Source organism: Salmo salar, chromosome ssa26, assembly GCF_905237065.1.
Source record: "Salmo salar chromosome ssa26, Ssal_v3.1, whole genome shotgun sequence".
Lineage (NCBI taxonomy): Eukaryota > Metazoa > Chordata > Actinopteri > Salmoniformes > Salmonidae > Salmo > Salmo salar.
Genome location: NC_059467.1, coordinates 27,917,664 through 27,934,480, shown reverse-complemented (window position 1 = coordinate 27,934,480; position 16,817 = coordinate 27,917,664). Strand labels below are relative to the sequence as shown.

At 41.5% G+C, this 16,817-nt stretch overlaps 1 protein-coding gene across 2 annotated transcripts; it reads right to left on the bottom strand.

The window, feature by feature from the left end:
- Positions 1-1,180: 1,180 nt before the first annotated feature.
- Positions 1,181-15,257, bottom strand: LOC106587569 (glucose-6-phosphate isomerase). Of its 2 annotated transcripts, XR_006762199.1 has the most exons (19): positions 14,955-15,257; positions 14,052-14,142; positions 13,794-13,862; positions 13,494-13,613; positions 13,197-13,280; positions 12,894-13,040; positions 12,356-12,427; positions 12,207-12,251; positions 12,038-12,091; positions 9,778-9,838; positions 9,574-9,617; positions 9,325-9,477; positions 8,839-8,968; positions 8,551-8,627; positions 2,778-2,906; positions 2,412-2,487; positions 2,227-2,293; positions 1,565-1,912; positions 1,181-1,482 (listed from the first exon to the last, which is right to left on the bottom strand). XR_006762199.1 is itself a non-coding variant. In XM_014176086.2 (18 exons), exons 1-18 carry the CDS (start codon positions 15,071-15,073, stop codon positions 1,789-1,791), a joined length of 1,662 nt encoding a protein of 553 aa, XP_014031561.1. In that variant the 5' UTR covers positions 15,074-15,257; the 3' UTR covers positions 1,501-1,788. The 2 variants fall into 2 exon arrangements, 1 of the variants encoding a protein (XP_014031561.1); XM_014176086.2 differs by lacking the exon at positions 1,181-1,482 and having other exon boundaries at positions 1,501-1,912.
- Positions 15,258-16,817: the final 1,560 nt, after the last annotated feature.

The window sequence follows — 16,817 nt, the reverse complement described above, 5'->3', positions numbered from 1 at the left end:
TGAGACATACACTGAGTGTACAAAACATTAGGAACACCTGCTCTTTCCATGACATAGACTGATCAGGTGAATCCAGGTGAAAGCTAGGATCTCTTATTGATGTCACCTTCAATCAGTGTGTAGATGAAGGGGAGGAGACAGGTTAAATAAAGATTTTTAAGCCTTGAGACAATTGAGACATGGATTGTCTACGTGTGCCATTCAGAGGGTGAATTGGCAAGACAAAATATTTAAGTGCCATTGAACGGGGTATGGTAGTAGGTACCAGGCACACCGATTTGAGTGTGTCAAGAACTGTAAAACTGCTGGGTTTTTCACACTTAACAGTTTCCTGTGTGTATCAAAAATGGTCCACCACCCAAAGGACATCCAGCCAACTTGACACAACTGTGGGAAGCATTTGAGTCAACATGGGCCAGCATCCATGTGGAACACTTTCGACACCTTGTAGAGTCCATGTCCGATGAATTGAGGTTGATCTCAGGGCTAAAGGGGGTGCAACTCAATATTAGGAAGGTGTTCTTAATCGTTTGTACACTGTATTCTTGCATACAACATCATGGGAATGTACTTGCTGGATTTATGACGAAACATATTCATGCATTGCACAGCAAAGTAATCTGTAATGTACAAGCAGAAATTATGATGAGACATGGTTTGTTTGAAATTCACAGAGTATTTTGTTTAATGGAGTTTTAGCCGCATATCATAGAGCTTAATGATGATTAAACTGTCTCACATTGAGGGGCCTGCATATCACATGATGTTTTCCAGATGTATTTCTGCCTGCTGTTTGTTTTTCTCTATGGATGCTACTTAGCAGTCTGTGATGTCTGGGGATTTGTGGGGATGGAAAATATAGGAGATAGATTGACCTCTGACCCTGTGTTCCAGAGAATAAGCACAGCAGTGATTTGCTCTGAGGCTGGTTTGGTTTACACTGGGCCAAATCTGGGGTCCTCTAATGCCATCTAGTGATGGTTTGGACATAAAGGAACACTTTCATTCCCCTATGAGTAAAACTCATTGGATTTATTGAGTGTAAATGACACATTCTATAATTTTGAAAGTGGTTTCCATTATTCATACATAAATGCATCATTATCCTCAAGGGTTGTCTGCAACTGCAAACTTCTGAACAGAATGCAGGCTAGAATCAACTAAGGACACAGACAATAGCTTGGTGTAAAGATGTTTATTAAAAGCTTTACTCCCCATCAGTGGAGTGGGATAGTCGGATGTAGTTTACACTCCCCTCCACAGGCTCACTCTACAGTAGCGTACCCCTTTACAGTGGTAAACCCATAACTATAAACTGAGTGGTTCAAACCCTGAATGCTGATTGGCTGACTGCCGTGATATATCAGACAGTATACCACGGGTATGACAAAACATTTATTTTTTACCCTTCTAATTACGTTGGTAACCAGTTTATAATAGCAATAAGGCTCCTCAGGGATTTGTGGTATATGGCCAATATACCACGACTAAGGGCTGTGTTCAGGCACTCCGCGTTGCGTCTTGCCTAAGAAGAGCCCTTAGCCGTGGTATATTGGGCATATACCACACCTACTCGGGCCTTATTGCTTAAACATACAACAGTACGTAAAATACAGTCCGATCTCACAACAAACAGACAGGACACAGACAGATGATTACAGACATAGAAAGTGCTTCTACTCCTCTGTGTGGTGACTGATGCTGCATTGAGTCTACCTTCACTACAGCCCAGACACCCCCGTCAGCAGGGGGGCAGGACAGGGAGGATGGATGATGGTGGTGGGCAGGTTAGGCGTGGTTCTTCTTGATAAAGTTAATGAGCCCGTTGGTGGAGGAGTCGTGAGAGTGGACCTCATTGGAGCCATGCAGCTCAGGCTCGATCTTCTTACACAAAGCCTTACCCAGCTCAACTCTGAGATAGATAGATAGATAGATAGATAGATAGATAGATAGATAGATAGATAGATAGATAGATAGATAGATAGATAGATAGATAGATAGATAGATAGATAGATAGATAGATAGATAGATAGATAGATAGATAGATAGATAGACATAATAATGGACGGAATAGAATAGAATGTCACCAGAAAACTCACCAGAGTGGACAGAATAGAATGTCAATGAAACATTTTTTCATACAATATCATAGGATAAAGGCTCTGTGTGTAATCTGTCATAGACTACACATTATCGAGGAGCTTGGTTTCAAATAGTCACACTTACCCCCACTGGTCAAAACTGTTGATCTCCCACATAACACCCTGGACAAAGATCTTGTGTTCATACATGGCTGTGAAACAAACAACACCATACATTGTTACTGGGAACATAACAAGTAAATACATTATTTTGATCAATATTTCAAATATCATTGGTTGTTGGTTCACAGGTCCATATTCAGCTCTTACCAATAAGTGCTCCCAGTGTGAATGGGTTCAGTTTCTTGAAGACAATAGAGTTAGTTGGCTTGTTTCCTTGGAATACCTTACAGCAGAACAAGAGGAAACATTTTATATCACACAACCTGTTGTAAGACAGTTATTGCATACTTGTAATTATACAGTGTTGCACCCTGTTTGAAGCTTCTTCCATCCTGATGCAAAACTTATTTTGTCCACAAGGAGGACGCACGTCCCTATCAGAGCGACAGTGTCTGCCCTAGCAATAGACACACAATCTCCCCAGTATAACAACAGGGTTTAAGCCCATAGAAAGTCTTAGGCCGGACTGGGGCTGCAGTGGACTTGCGCCATGAGGGATCTGCTCCCACTCACTTTGTGTGGCAGAATGGTTTCCAGGGCCTCTCCTGTCAGGCCGCCGGCCTCCAGTTCCTTCTTAGCCTCCTCTGTGGTCTTTCCTTTCATCAGAGCCTCAGTCTGGGCCAGGAAGTTGGCCATCAGGATCTACAGACACAGAGGATACAACAGGTAAGGCATTATCCCATTATGACATTACCCCTGTGCATTATCCCCAGTGTCACGCAGCATGAACACTGCATAGGCTCTTTTGTCAGATAGACAGTAAAAGTAGGCATCACTTGAATAACTGAATGATTTGTTCAGTCACTGAATGGGAAGGTATTTACTCCCAGATCATTCCCACATACACCACATTATTTCAATGTGGATAATTGGGTAATATTCGGTTGATATGTTGATCAATTAGATTACAACCTATATTCACCCACTCAAAAAGACAGCCAGAAGTTTGTTGAATTTCCAAAGTGTTATCACTATGCTTTCAACCATCTATATAAAAGCATAACCAAATTCCAATGGAAAAACAATATCTGATTTTTGGTTTAATTGTCACCAAAATGTCTGTCATTGCGCTTTTATCCATTTAAAAGCACAGGAAAGTTAAAATAGGAATACACTGACAGATATTTTGTTTATTTCTACAACAGATTAATGTGTTATGACTGTGCTTCATCTAATAGCTGAACCAAATGGCCTGGATGGAAGTTGAGACTATTTTAAAAGTACATGGTGCAAATGATCAATGCGGTTTGAGATTCTATATAGCTTATTACAGCAACATGCATGTTTTATAGGATTACATACAGTAAGAAGAAATGTATGGTGACAGTAACTTCATAATGTGACCATGGATGTGTTACTCATTTTAAGGTTGAATGTTACATTACTTTGTAAGAAAGCCTTAACTTAAAGCTATTTACTATAATACAAAAGTAGTATGGAATTTTGTTTAGTTGACAACGCAACCAAATGTCAACATTTAAAAGGAGATGTATCTACTGCCTGGATAGCTCCATCTGAGCCACTGGCTTAATCCCATTATTTAACTTTTTGGCTGAGTTGGACACGTGAATCCAACATATCATTTGTTAACTTGTCGACAAGTTAACAATTGGCTACAGTATTTATTGTATGTCAAAAGTGATATTGAATTGTGTTTGGTTGTCAACGCAACCAAACATCAACATTTGAAGCAGACTTATCTTCATTATCTTCATTGCGGATAGTTCCATCTGTGCCACTACTTAGTCTGGCTTTAATTTTAGTTTGTCTACAAATTAATAATTGTTTGTCTACAAATTAATAATTGATATTCTGGATTACATCTCCATCTCAACCAAAAATCTAAATTAATGAATAGGACTAAATCAAATAAATTCAACCTTTTAATGCTCTTGAAATAAAGTTTGATTTGATTTAGTCCTATTCTTTAACTTTGATTTTTGGTTGAGATGGAGATGTGAAACCAACATATCAATTATTCATTTGTATACAAGCCAGACTAAGTCAATGGCACAGGTGGAACTATCCAAGCAGAAGGTACATCTCCTTCAAATGTTGGAAGCGTTGACAACCAAACACAATTCAATTCAGTATCACTAAATATCAATACATTTGAAATCAACGACAGCTTAAAACCCAAGGCCTATTGTATGGTCTATTTTTAGTTGAATTCTGGGTTGAATTAAAACAATAGCTGTTGATTATTTTGAGAATGCTATATAGTTCTAAATAGCATCATCGATGATATATGAGGGTCACCTTTCATACGCCTCTGTCCCGAAGCAAGAACCAATTAGCCTGGAGCTAGCCTTACTAGGCCCATCTGCTAGGCCCAATTCCCGGCTAGCCGAAGAAGTCCATCAGCCACTCCTTGGGCTTCAATACCTATTTTGCCGATTGGCATGGATCCCCACCGACCCATCACGACTGGACTACCGACGTGATTCGTCCGAGGGGGTCTCTCAACTGGCTCCTCCGTTGCGACGTCCCCTGAATGCCCATCCGCTAGCCTGCTAGCCGCAGCCTGCTAGCTGTCAAGAGCACATCGGACTGTTAGCTTAAGAGGCCCATCGGACAAATTCTTTGGCCACTATACCTATTTTGCCAGTTGGCCTGGTTTACCACACGGAGCCCTGCTGATCCGTCTGCAGACATAACAGCACGAGGGGGCCACAACAGACTTTCTTCCGTCGCGACGTCCCTCAAAGGCCCTTCTGCTAGCTTGCTAGCCCAAGCCCGCTAGCTGCCTGAAGCCACTCATTGGACTCCTATGATCACTCAGCTACGCATGCCTTTCCCTAACGTCAATATGCCTTGTCCATTGCTGTTTTGGTTAGTAATTATTGCCTTATTTCCCTGTAGAGCCTCTAGCCCTGCTCAATATGCCTTAGTTAACACTTTAGTTCCACCTCCCACACATGCGGTGACATCACCTGGTTTAAATGATATTTCGAGAGACAATATCTCTTTCATCATCACTCTATGTACAGGTTTACCCACACTGTATTCACATCCTACCATACCTTTTTCTGTACATTATGCCATGAATCTATTCTACCGTGCCCAGAAATCTGCTATTTTTACTCTCTGTTCTGAATGTACTAGACAACCAATTCTTTTAGCCTTTAGCCGTACCCTTATCCTACTCCTCCTCTGTTCCTCTGGTGATGTGGAGGTTAATCCAGGCCCTGCAGTGCCTAGCTCCACTCCCATTCCCCAGGCGCTCTCATTTGTTGACTTCTGTAACCGTAAAAGCCTTGGTTTCATGCATGTTAACATTAGAAGCCTCCTCCCTAAGTTTGTTTTATTCACTGCCCCAGCACAATCTGCCAACCCGGATGTCCTAGCCATGTCTGAATCCTGGCTTAGGAAGACCACCTAAAACCCTGAAATTCCCATCCCTAACTAAAACATTTTCCGACAAGATAGAACTGCCAAAGGGGGCGGAGTTGCAATCTACTGCAGGGATAGCCTGCAGAGTTCTGTCTTACTATCCAGGTCTGTGCCCAAACTATTTGAGCTTCTACTTTTAAAAATCCACCTCTCCAGAAACAAGTCTCTTACCGTTGCCACTTGCTATAGACCTCCCTCTGCCCCCAGCTGTGCCCTGGACACCATATGCGAATTGATTGCCCCCATCTATCTTCAGAGCTGGTGCTGTTAGGTGACCTAAACTGGGACATGCTTAACACCCCGGCCATCCTACAATCTAAGCTTGATTCTCTCAATCTCACACAAATTATCAATGAACCCACCAGGTACAACCCCAAATCCATAAACACGGGTACCCTCATAGGTATCATCCTAACCAACCTGCCCTCCAAATACACCTCTGCTGTCTTCAACCAGGATCTCAGTGATCACTGCCTCATTGCCTGCGTCCATAATGGGTCTGCGTTCAAGCGACCACCCCTCATCACTGTCAAACGCTCCCTAAAACACTTCAGCAAGCAGGCCTTTCTAATCGACCTGGCCCGGGTATCCTGGAACAATATTGACCTCATTCCGTCAGTAGAGGATGCCTGGTTATTCTTTAAAAGTGCTTTACTCACCATCTTAAATAAGCATGCCCCATTCAAAAGAATTTGAACCAGGAACAGATATAGCACTTGGTTCACTCCAGACCTGACTGCCCTTGACCAGCACAAAAACATCCTGTGGTGCTGCATTAGCATCGAATAGCCCCCGCGGTATGCAACTTTTCAGGGAAGTTAGGAACTAATATACACAGGCAGTTAGGAAAGCAAAGGCTATCTTTTTCAAACAGAAATTTGCATCCTGTAGCACAAACTCAAAAAAGTTCTGGGACACTAAAGTCCATGGAGAATAAGAGCACCTCCTCCCAGCTGCCGACTGCACTGAGGCTAGGAAACACTGTCACCACCGATAAATCTGCGATAATGGAGAATTTCAATAAGCATTTTTTCTTCAGCTGGCCATGCGTTCCACCCGGCTACCCCTACCCCGGTCAACAGCCCTGCACCCCTCACTGCAACTTGCCCAAGCCTCCCCAATTCTCCTTCACCCAAATCCAGATAGCTGATGTTCTGAAAGAGCTGAAAAATCTGGACCCCTACAAATCAGCAGGGCTAGACAATCTGGACCCTCTCTTCCTGAAATTAAAAGCCGAAATTGTTGCAACCCCTATTACTAGCTTGTTCAACCTCTCTTTCGTATCGTCTGAGATCCCCAATGATTGGAAAGCTTCCGCGGTCATCCCCCTCTTCAAAGGGGGAGACACTCTAGACCCAAACTGCTACAGACCTATATCTAACCTACCCTGCCTTTCTAAGGTCTTCGAAAGCTAAGTTAAGAAACAGATCACCGACCATTTCGAATCCCACCGTACCTTCTCCGCTATGCAATCTGGCTTACGAGCTGGTCCTGTGTGCACTTCAGCCACGCTCACGGTCTTAAACGATATCATAACCACCATCGATAAGAGAGAGAGCTCTTGCTGCTGGTGATTCTTTGATCCACCTCTACGCAGACGACACCATTCTGGCCCTTCTATGGACACTGTGTTAACTAACCTCCAGACGAGCTTCAATGACATACAACTCTCCTTCCGTGGGCTCCAACTGCTCTTAAATGCAAGCAAAACTAAATGCATGCTTTTCAACCGATCGATGCCCACACCTACACACCCGTCCAGCATCACTACTCTGGACTAGAGGTCGACCGATTATGATTTTTCAACGCCGATGCCGATACCAATTATTGGCGGGCCAAAAAAGCCGATACCGATTAATCGGCCGATTTATTATGATGATTTTTTTTATGTATATATATATATATATATATATACACACACACACAGCTCTGAAGTGACAACGATACTGAAGAGTCTGCTTAGGAGACAAATACTCTCAACTGTTTGAATAATAAAAATAGAGTTTAAGTTACCTGTGATGAATGCTGAAAATAAAAACTGTAATTTCTATATGCAGGAAATCCTATTTTAATAATGGGCATGGTAAGAATTGACTACCAAAGTGCGAGTCACAATTCCCATGACACCTTCTAGCAAAATCTGAAAAGCGGTTCCTTCATTTATTCCATAGGATATTTTTAGATTAATTTAAAATAAGGTCAGTGTTTGGTTTAGGCTTACACCACCTTGCCAATTTTATAACTGTGTAGATATCCATAGGATATAACTCTGATAAATATAAGCGAAGATACATTTATATAGACTTTCTCTATTGTATTATTGACTTTATGCTTGTTTATTCCATGTGTAACTCTGTGTTGTTGTTTGCTTTGCTTTATCTTGGCCAGGTCGCAGTTGTAAATGGGAACTTCTTCTCAACTAGCCTACCTGGTTAAATAAAGGTGAAAAAAATAAAAATAATAATAAAATAAAATTTGCTCACTTAAACCTTCCCTTTGGAATGACTTGACAGCAATAGCAAATCTAATTCGTTTTTAAGTGGAGATCTCTCAACAATCATTCTCACAATAGCATATTGGTAATCGTCCGTAACAAATATCATAGCTAAGCAGTGCTGGGCTTGGTTAAAACCCTGGATGGGAGGTCAAAGGGTAGCTGCAGATAGATACATTCTCCAGTAGAAGGAGCTGCCCAGCCTATTGTTTTGAAGATCTGACGTTGTTTTAAAGGTACAAATTCAACATATTTTAGATCCAATGTATTTTACACATAGATTAGACATCACAATACGTTTTGCAAATTGACAAATTATGTTGAAACAATGTTGATTTAACCAGTTTGTTCCCAGTAGGTTGGTAGTGCTGGAAGATGTGTCCTGTAGGGGTAGCCTACCTTATGGTGCTTACTTTCCCTGATGGGGTGCTGTGTCTGGGCAGGGATGAGGAAGTCAGCGGGGACCATGCGAGTTCCTGTGGAGGACACAGCAGTCACACTGCATCTGGGACTAATATAACATATTACTCTTCCATAACATACATACTCATCCATTTCAGCTGACCATTAATCAATATGTTGAAGAGCTTCTGGACCAGTCAGCAACATTATTTGGGTATGAGTTAAGAGAATATGAACTTTCAAAAGTCAGATTTTAACTGGACAGTTACTTTAAGGAGGCAGTACCTTGGTGAATGAGCTGGTAGAAGGCGTGCTGTCCGTTGGTGCCAGGCTCTCCCCATACGATGGGGCCGGTATGGTAGTTGACACGTTTGCCATGGATAGTGATGTACTTTCCATTGGACTCCATGTCACCCTATAGACATCACATGAATTGAACATCTTCAGTGTTCCATTTCAGTTAAATTTAAACTAATACTAAAACAACATTATCATCAGGCTATTTAACCTTGACTTAGTATGGACAGTAAAACACATTTCCATTTGATCAATACAAATCTGACAATATATGCGAACACAGCATACCTTCAGGGCAAGGAGTGGGTGTATACATTTTTATAGTATTTATAGTAAATTGCCAAAGTAGACTGACACATTCTTCACTGTGTTTTGCTTTGGCTGTTTACTTATGTTACACTCAGTCATGTCTTAACTGTGGTAATGACTCTTAACCCTGGTAAAGGCTCTTAACCCTGGTAGTGACTGGCGGACCTGCTGGAAGTAGGCAGCAAATCGGTGCATGTACTGGTCATAAGGCAGCATGGCGTGGGTCTCGGCCTGGAAGAAGTTGATGTACCAGACACCCAGCAGAGCCAGGAGCATGGGTGCGTTCTTCTCCACAGGGGCTGTTTTGAAATGGTTGTCCTACAGAAACAAGAGGGGGTCAACTCACACGTATTCATCTGACCAATAGAAAAGTTTCCAAGTCTTTGGACAGTGAGAATAATTGGCTGTACTTACCATCCAGTGAGCCCCTTCTAGAAGCTTCTCGAAGTTGTCATAGCCTGGGACGAAAGAAAAGACCCGAGACTTTGAGTTATACTTCAAATATCTCCTTTTAACAACTGATTACAAAGGTTATTCTACTCAGGTAGAGTAAAGGCAGTTGATCAAAGCATTAGAATATCTAACCGGGAGAATAAACCGACAACATAATGTACATACCGATGTGCAGAGCAATGGACAATCCAATACAAGACCACAGGGAATAACGTCCACCAACCCACTAAAACACAGCAACAATCTGGTTAGAAATGTGCACAATATAAACAAACATTTCTTGAGCTTAATCATAATTTTCACAGTACAACTTTGAATATGCAACATGTATTCTTTCCCCCCAAAATGTAGTGACCCTAACACCAATGTTATGTAACTGAGAAACGTGACTCTTACTCAAATTACTTGACTATTTCAGTGCTGTGCATTCTGGTCTATGTATTTGATATTAATTGGTGTCTGGTGATGTCCTGAGAAGATTCAGAAACCTCAGAGAACTCTGAAGCTTATGTAATTGAATGTGACACAGAGACGGGGCACTGTGCCCAAACTCACTTGGTCCTACAGCTTGCCCCAGAAAGACGCCCCTGCTTCTAGAAATTCCATACCATTGTCTTCAAATTCCTTACCATTAACCCTTATCTATCTGTGGTGACACATTTCAGCCCACTGCAGAGAATGAATACCCCATATTACACAGCACTTCATTTGGGTAATAATATAATAAACAGTGTGTAATAAGTCACAAATAGCCATGTAGGCCTATATATGAAAAGGCAGAGCCCAACTTCTAAATATTCTCACATCTCATAATTACTTTCAATGTGAATGCCACCTTTAATCAGTAGTGGTGCGTGGGTAAAATCACTGGGGAAGCCAATCCAGAAAAAAAGCCATAATACAATCTATGTGTTGTGATAATTGCGTTGTTTGCTCTATAATCTGGTAGTTCATACGCTATGACACCATGATACACTATATAGGCCTAAGGCCGAGTGGCAGAATAAATTCAACCACACATTTGTTACATTACAAAAACAAAGATAAACATCTGTCCGGTCAAGTCCACAAAACATATTGCATGTAACAAACAGTTACATGACCTACCTACAGCATGGTCAAGCAAGGTAATGTTTTCAACATTTTCGGACTACTAAACAACTATTGATTTAGAACACAGAGAGTTACCGCAAGTCGTAAAGAAAACAGGAGCTGCCTCCACTATTCCAGCACCATTATAACTTCAACATTTCAACATCTAATCACCTATTCTTAGTATAATACAGTGACAACTAAAAGATACAAAAAACGATTTAGTCCAATCAACGTAAGTTAAATATGACGTGACTGTCCATGGTAATGATGTATCTCTCTGTGTGTGTGTGTGTGTGCGTGCGTGCATGCATGTGTGCAAGTATAAAAAACATGTTGACTCACCCTACGTGTTGAGAAACGCTAATACCATCCTCCTCTTGTATGTTGCCTAAACGGTCTATGACAGTACACACTTTTAGTTTTTGTTGTCCTAGGCTACCTAACTAACATACTTGCTCGCTAGCCTAACTTCCTTTCATGGGCAACGATATGCCAGGCCAACTAGTTAACATTACCATACTACATCTAGCAACATGTTGAACTTCCATCCTCTCAGGCCAGGGGCCAATGAATTTATGATTGGGTCAGAATCGCCGTTACAGTCATTGACCAGAACGGAAAATTAAGTAAAACCACAAGTCCAAATCCCTATCTCCATCGATGGCTAATTTAGGAAAGGGATGATTTTACCTAGCTATCTAGCCACCAGAGGACAACAGGACAACGAGATTCCACATTTCAAGGCTTTTTCAGATATACGCTACACATACTGAGACAGAGGGGCGCTGTTTCGTTCGCTCGGATGCTTTCTCAGCCTCTTGCGAATTGAAGGAAATTGATGAAACACAGAGTAGAGTAAATATTTTTTCTTGGTCCATTTTTGGGGAAGCCTGGCTTCCCTTGGCATCCATGAATACGCACCGCTGCCTTTTATACATATTACTTCTGAGAGCAAGCAGCTATCTTTGCTCCGACGTGAAAGGGCACGGCATGTTATAGCCGTTGCCCTTTAAATACCAACAATGTAACTAAATGTAGCTGTCTGACCTTTGATGTGACCCAGCCTTTACAGTAACCTCTCCAAGGGAGAAGGTCGCTACCAATAATATAATACTCTTTGAGGGCAGAGCTGGAGAGGGCGGCTTCTGATTACCCCACAGCTGCCAGCCTGTGAGCCCAGGCACCTACTTCACAGGTCAGAAGTCTATGCTATTTATAGTTGTTGCCTAAGTCCCCCGTCAAAAGCCTGTGATTGCAGGAAGAGCACTGTACTACCCCAAATGCACTGCACGCATGACATATTCTGCATCATCAGATAACATGCACTCACATCCCAGAAGCCAAACATGTTGTCAGGATCAATGCCAAAGGCCTTCACTAAGGGCTGCAGAAGAGAGGAGATAGAAAGAACAGAATTAGAATGTTATTTTATTTTACAGCAACACATGCAGAGCATATCACTGCATTTATGATGGTGTGTTGCAAAAATAAGAACTTACGCCGGCAGTGGAGAGCGCCACAAAGTGCTTGGCAACAGCAGATTTCTGTAAAGAAGACAATGTTTAATTTAACATACTTTGCATTCATCTTCAATAATAGAATTCAACTCCTTTCCTTGTATTTTTCTAAAGGTAAAAAGGCTACCCACATCTTTAGCGTGCTCAATGAACCATTCCTTGGCAGACTCTGCGTTGGTGATGGTCTCTTGGGTGGTGAAAGTCTGAAAAGGGACAGACAGTTAGATCACTACAGTAACACCAAAGACATTGCATTTCTAATGTGTGTTTAGGCTACTGTGTATAGTACTAAACCACTAGCAGTTCATACTAATCTCTTCATCAATTCTCAGGGCTGGGTGACAGTAGGAAAGCCATTCAGACACAATTTTGGCTGCAACTCTACAGATGCATAGGAGAGAACGTACGACATGGCATGCAGCACCAACTGATCCCTTTGTTTCAATGGAATCGTCCATTGTATCAAACAACTGTTGCTGCTAAAGCTGAGTGGAACTTTATGAGTTTCCATATTATCAGATGCACAGTTTCTTTGCTCTTTGTCAATGTCTTTTTGTATGTCTTTCTTGTAAATTTTTTAGGCCAATTTTGAAGAAGAATATCTCTCTCTCAAGTGTTCAGACAAAACAATAAAACCAATGAATGCACTGGTACGGTAAAGACAACCACCTTGGAGGCCACGATGAACAGGGTGGTCTCAGCATTTAGCTCAGCAAGAGTTTTGGCGATGTGTGTGCCGTCAATGTTGGAGACAAAATGCACACGGGGACCTCCCTTGGAGTAGTTCTTCAGTGCCTCAGTCACCATTAGAGGACCCTGGCAAAGAAGACACAACAAATACACAGTGATGGCCGAGGTAGCTTTCACACCTAATAGTGAAACATCATATTGCGTTGTTAAATAAAGGTTAAATAAAAAATGTAAATAAAATATTGACACTTTAACAAATGATACGTTGAGAATTTGACTTACCAGGTCAGATCCACCAATGCCGACGTTGACAACGTCTGTGATGGACTTTCCAGTCCAGCCCTTCCACTCGCCACTGCGAACTTTCTACACCAGACACAAACGAGTAGACCATTGAAAAAAGTGCCTACACAATTCAGTCAAATTGAATTTGTTATGCCTTGAATGCCACAGGGAGATAGCTAGCAATTCTATGTATAAACGGTACTGTAACTATTCAAATTGGAAATACAAACGGTCTCACTAAGAGATTTGGGGGATTGCTACGAAATTGAGACCCTTGAGTCAGCTCCCACTCACGTGGCAGAAGCCCTTCATCTTCTCCAGGACTTTGTTGACCTCAGGCATCACATCATGTCCGTCAACCATGATGGGATGGTTGGAGCGGTTCCTCAGAGCCACGTGGAGCACGGCACGACCCTAACCAAACAGGAGGAGGAGAAGATACAGTAAGGACACACACTGATATACGAATTACAGCAAATGTATGTAGTGCCAATTTCTGAGGAGGTGTCAGGTGTGTTACATTTGGCCATTCATTATCACAATGATAATAACATTGGTAATAAACCATGCTCAGGCTAAAGCTCAGATAGGCACCTCAGTGAAGTTGATCTTGTCTCCATGGAACATCTTGTCCCTGGCGGCCTCAATCCCCCTCGACTTCCCCTAGAGAAAACATATATTCATCTATTGGTGGGCAAATGGGCCTTCCATGTCAGAAAGGTTGATAGAGTACTGGACGCACAGCAGAAGAAGAATGTTTTTGTAATGACTGTAGGTAAATGCCAAATTCAGTATGGCTATTTGTAATTTTTGTGTTATTTGAATCATTATGATAGAGAAGCAGCCATTTACCAGTTCGACCAACATCTTCATGACATCCTCAGTGATGAGATTCTTAGAGTAATCAATCAGAATGTCTCCATGATCTGTCTTCAGCGTTGTGCTGTTCAGACACAGAACATTTGACAGGGTGAGTGATCTGTTTCCACAGAGATCCTATTAAATGAGAGATTCTATATGTAATTCTATGTCTGTTTCTGGATTTAGGCAATTCGCTCAATAACCTTTTGCCCACAAGTTACAAAATCAAACAGCCCTTTACTATGAAACAAATATAAATCTGTTTTGTTTCACCACAAGCATTTTGTAGTGAATTTGAGGGGTAGCCCAATCGCACCTGAAGCCACTTATTTCTAATTCCAAGGCAAGCAGGGTATCCCAATTCTACTGTTTGCTTGTGTATGTGGAAGCGCTTGTAATGCACTTGAGAAGGTTAGGGTTATTACAATACAGACAGCAATACAGACAGACATCAGACAACAAACCCGCACATCACTAGCAGTACATGAAGAGAGTTCAGAGTTCACAAGTCTACATATAGTGACAGTGCTGTGCATTTTTTATGGTGTGGAAGCCCATAAGCTACTCTGATAAAAGGCACTACTTCATATTTTGGGGAAGGAGACAGTTGCACCTGAATGAATTATGTCACTGATGCAATTGCAAAGATCTCAAATGGTATAGTCGTTTTTTATTGGCAGTGGCATCTGTTCATGATGACACATTATGTGCTTTTAGCCTATGTCTAAAGGTAATAACCTGAAGTGAAGACAACATTTTCTGATGGACAGCATTTGAATTTAAATCACATTTTATACTGGTGATGTAATAATGTTTTTGAGAATAAGGATACTGTGTGTATCTTCAACAAATGAACACTGACAATTTCAAAATAAATGCCAACCATAAAGATACCTGAATTTGTGGAATCTCTCCTTGTCTTCCTCAAACATCTTCCTCATGTTGAGGTGCAGAGCATGTTCATGGTACCATTTCTCCAGTTTCTGGAAGGTTGGGTCGTGTGTGAGTCCCATGGTGTCGAGAGGTGTTGGGCGCGGTCCTTTCAACTCAACTACCCTGGCTGAGTGAGACGGTAAGGCGCGAGAGGAGAGGCATTTGAAGGGCAACCAACCCGCTACACTCGCCCCTCCTATAATAACGTGATACTTCGGATCGTGCAGCACAGCCACAAATACTGTATCAGTAATGCAGCGATCAAGACTACCTCTTACATCTAGACGTTCCGCTAGCGGAACACCTGCTCCAATATCCAATGATAGGCGTGGCGCGAATGACAAATTCCTCAAAAATACAAAAACTTCAATTTTTCAAACATATGACTATTTCACAGCATTTTAAAGACAAGACTCTCCTTTATCTAACCACACTGTCCGATTTCAAAAAGGCTTTACAGCGAAAGCAAAACATTAGATTATGTCAGCAGAGTACCAAGCCAGAAATAATCAGACACCCATTTTTCAAGCTAGCATATAATGTCACAAAAACCCAGAAGACAGCTAAATGCAGCACTAACCTTTGATGATCTTCATCAGATGACACACCTAGGACATTATGTTATACAATACATGCATGTTTTGTTCAATCAAGTTCATATTTATATCAAAAAACTGCTTTTTACATTAGCATGTGACGTTCAGAACTAGCATACCCCGCAAACTTCCGGAGGAATTTGCTAACAATTTACTAAATTACTCACGATAAACGTTCACAAAAAGCATAACAATTATTTTAAGAATTATAGATACAGAACTCCTCTATGCACTCGATATGTCCGATTTTAAAATAGCTTTTTGGTGAAAGCACATTTTGCAATATTCTAAGTACATTGCCCGGCATCACAGGGCTAGCTATTTAGACACCCGGCAAGTTTAGCACTCACCAATATCAGATTTACTATTATAAAAGTTTGATTACCTTTTGTTGTCTTCGTCAGAATGCACTCCCAGGACTGCTACTTCAATAACAAATGTTGGTTTGGTCCAAAATAATCCATCGTTATATCCAAATTGCGGCGTTTTGTTCGTGTGTTCCAGACACTATCTGAAAGGGTAAATAAGGGTCGCGCGCATGGCGCAATTCGTGACCAAAAAAATCTAAATATTCCATTACCGTACTTCGAAGCATGTCAACCGCTGTTTAAAATCCATTTTTATGCCATTTTTCTCGTAAAAAAGCGATAATATTCCGACCGGGAATGTCCATTTAGCTAAACAGAGGAAAGTAAACAAAGCTTTCGGTCGACGCGGGCACGAGCCTGAGTCTCACAGTACTGTAACCAGCCACTACCCAAACGCGCTACTTTTTTTCAGCCAGAGCCTGCAAAGCCACGATTCAGTTTTTTACCGCCTTCTGAGACCCTATGGCAGCCGTATGAAGTGTCACGGGACAGCTAAGATCCTCACTCTTCAATAAACAGAGACAAGAAGAACGACACCTTGTCAGACAGGCCACTTCCTGCATGAAACCTTGTCAGGTTTTTGCCTGCCAAATGAGTTCTGTTATACTCACAGACACAATTCAAACAGTTTTAGAAACTTTAGGGTGTTTTCTATCCATATGTAATAAGTATATGCATATTCTAGTTACTGGGTAGGAGTGGTAACCAGATTAAATCGGGTACGATTTTTATCCAGCCGTGAAAATACTGCCCCCTAGCCATAACAGGCTAAGTAGCTAAGTTTACCAACCGACTAAACTTACAATTCATGACATAGAGTAGTTTTACCAAATTCCATGACAAAAAAAGTCACACTGTCA

Excerpts from the sequence above, each read along its gene's own strand:
- LOC106587569 (XM_014176086.2), bottom strand. The coding sequence starts at position 15,073 with ATGGGACTCACACACGACCCAACCTTCCAGAAACTGGAGAAATGGTAC. Across the intron at positions 8,628-8,838 it reads CTACCAGCTCATTCACCAAG|GAACTCGCATGGTCCCCGCT; the intron begins GTACTGCCTCCT and ends TGTCCTCCACAG. Across the intron at positions 1,913-2,226 it reads AACAGTTTTGACCAGTGGGG|AGTTGAGCTGGGTAAGGCTT; the intron begins GTAAGTGTGACT and ends TATCTATCTCAG.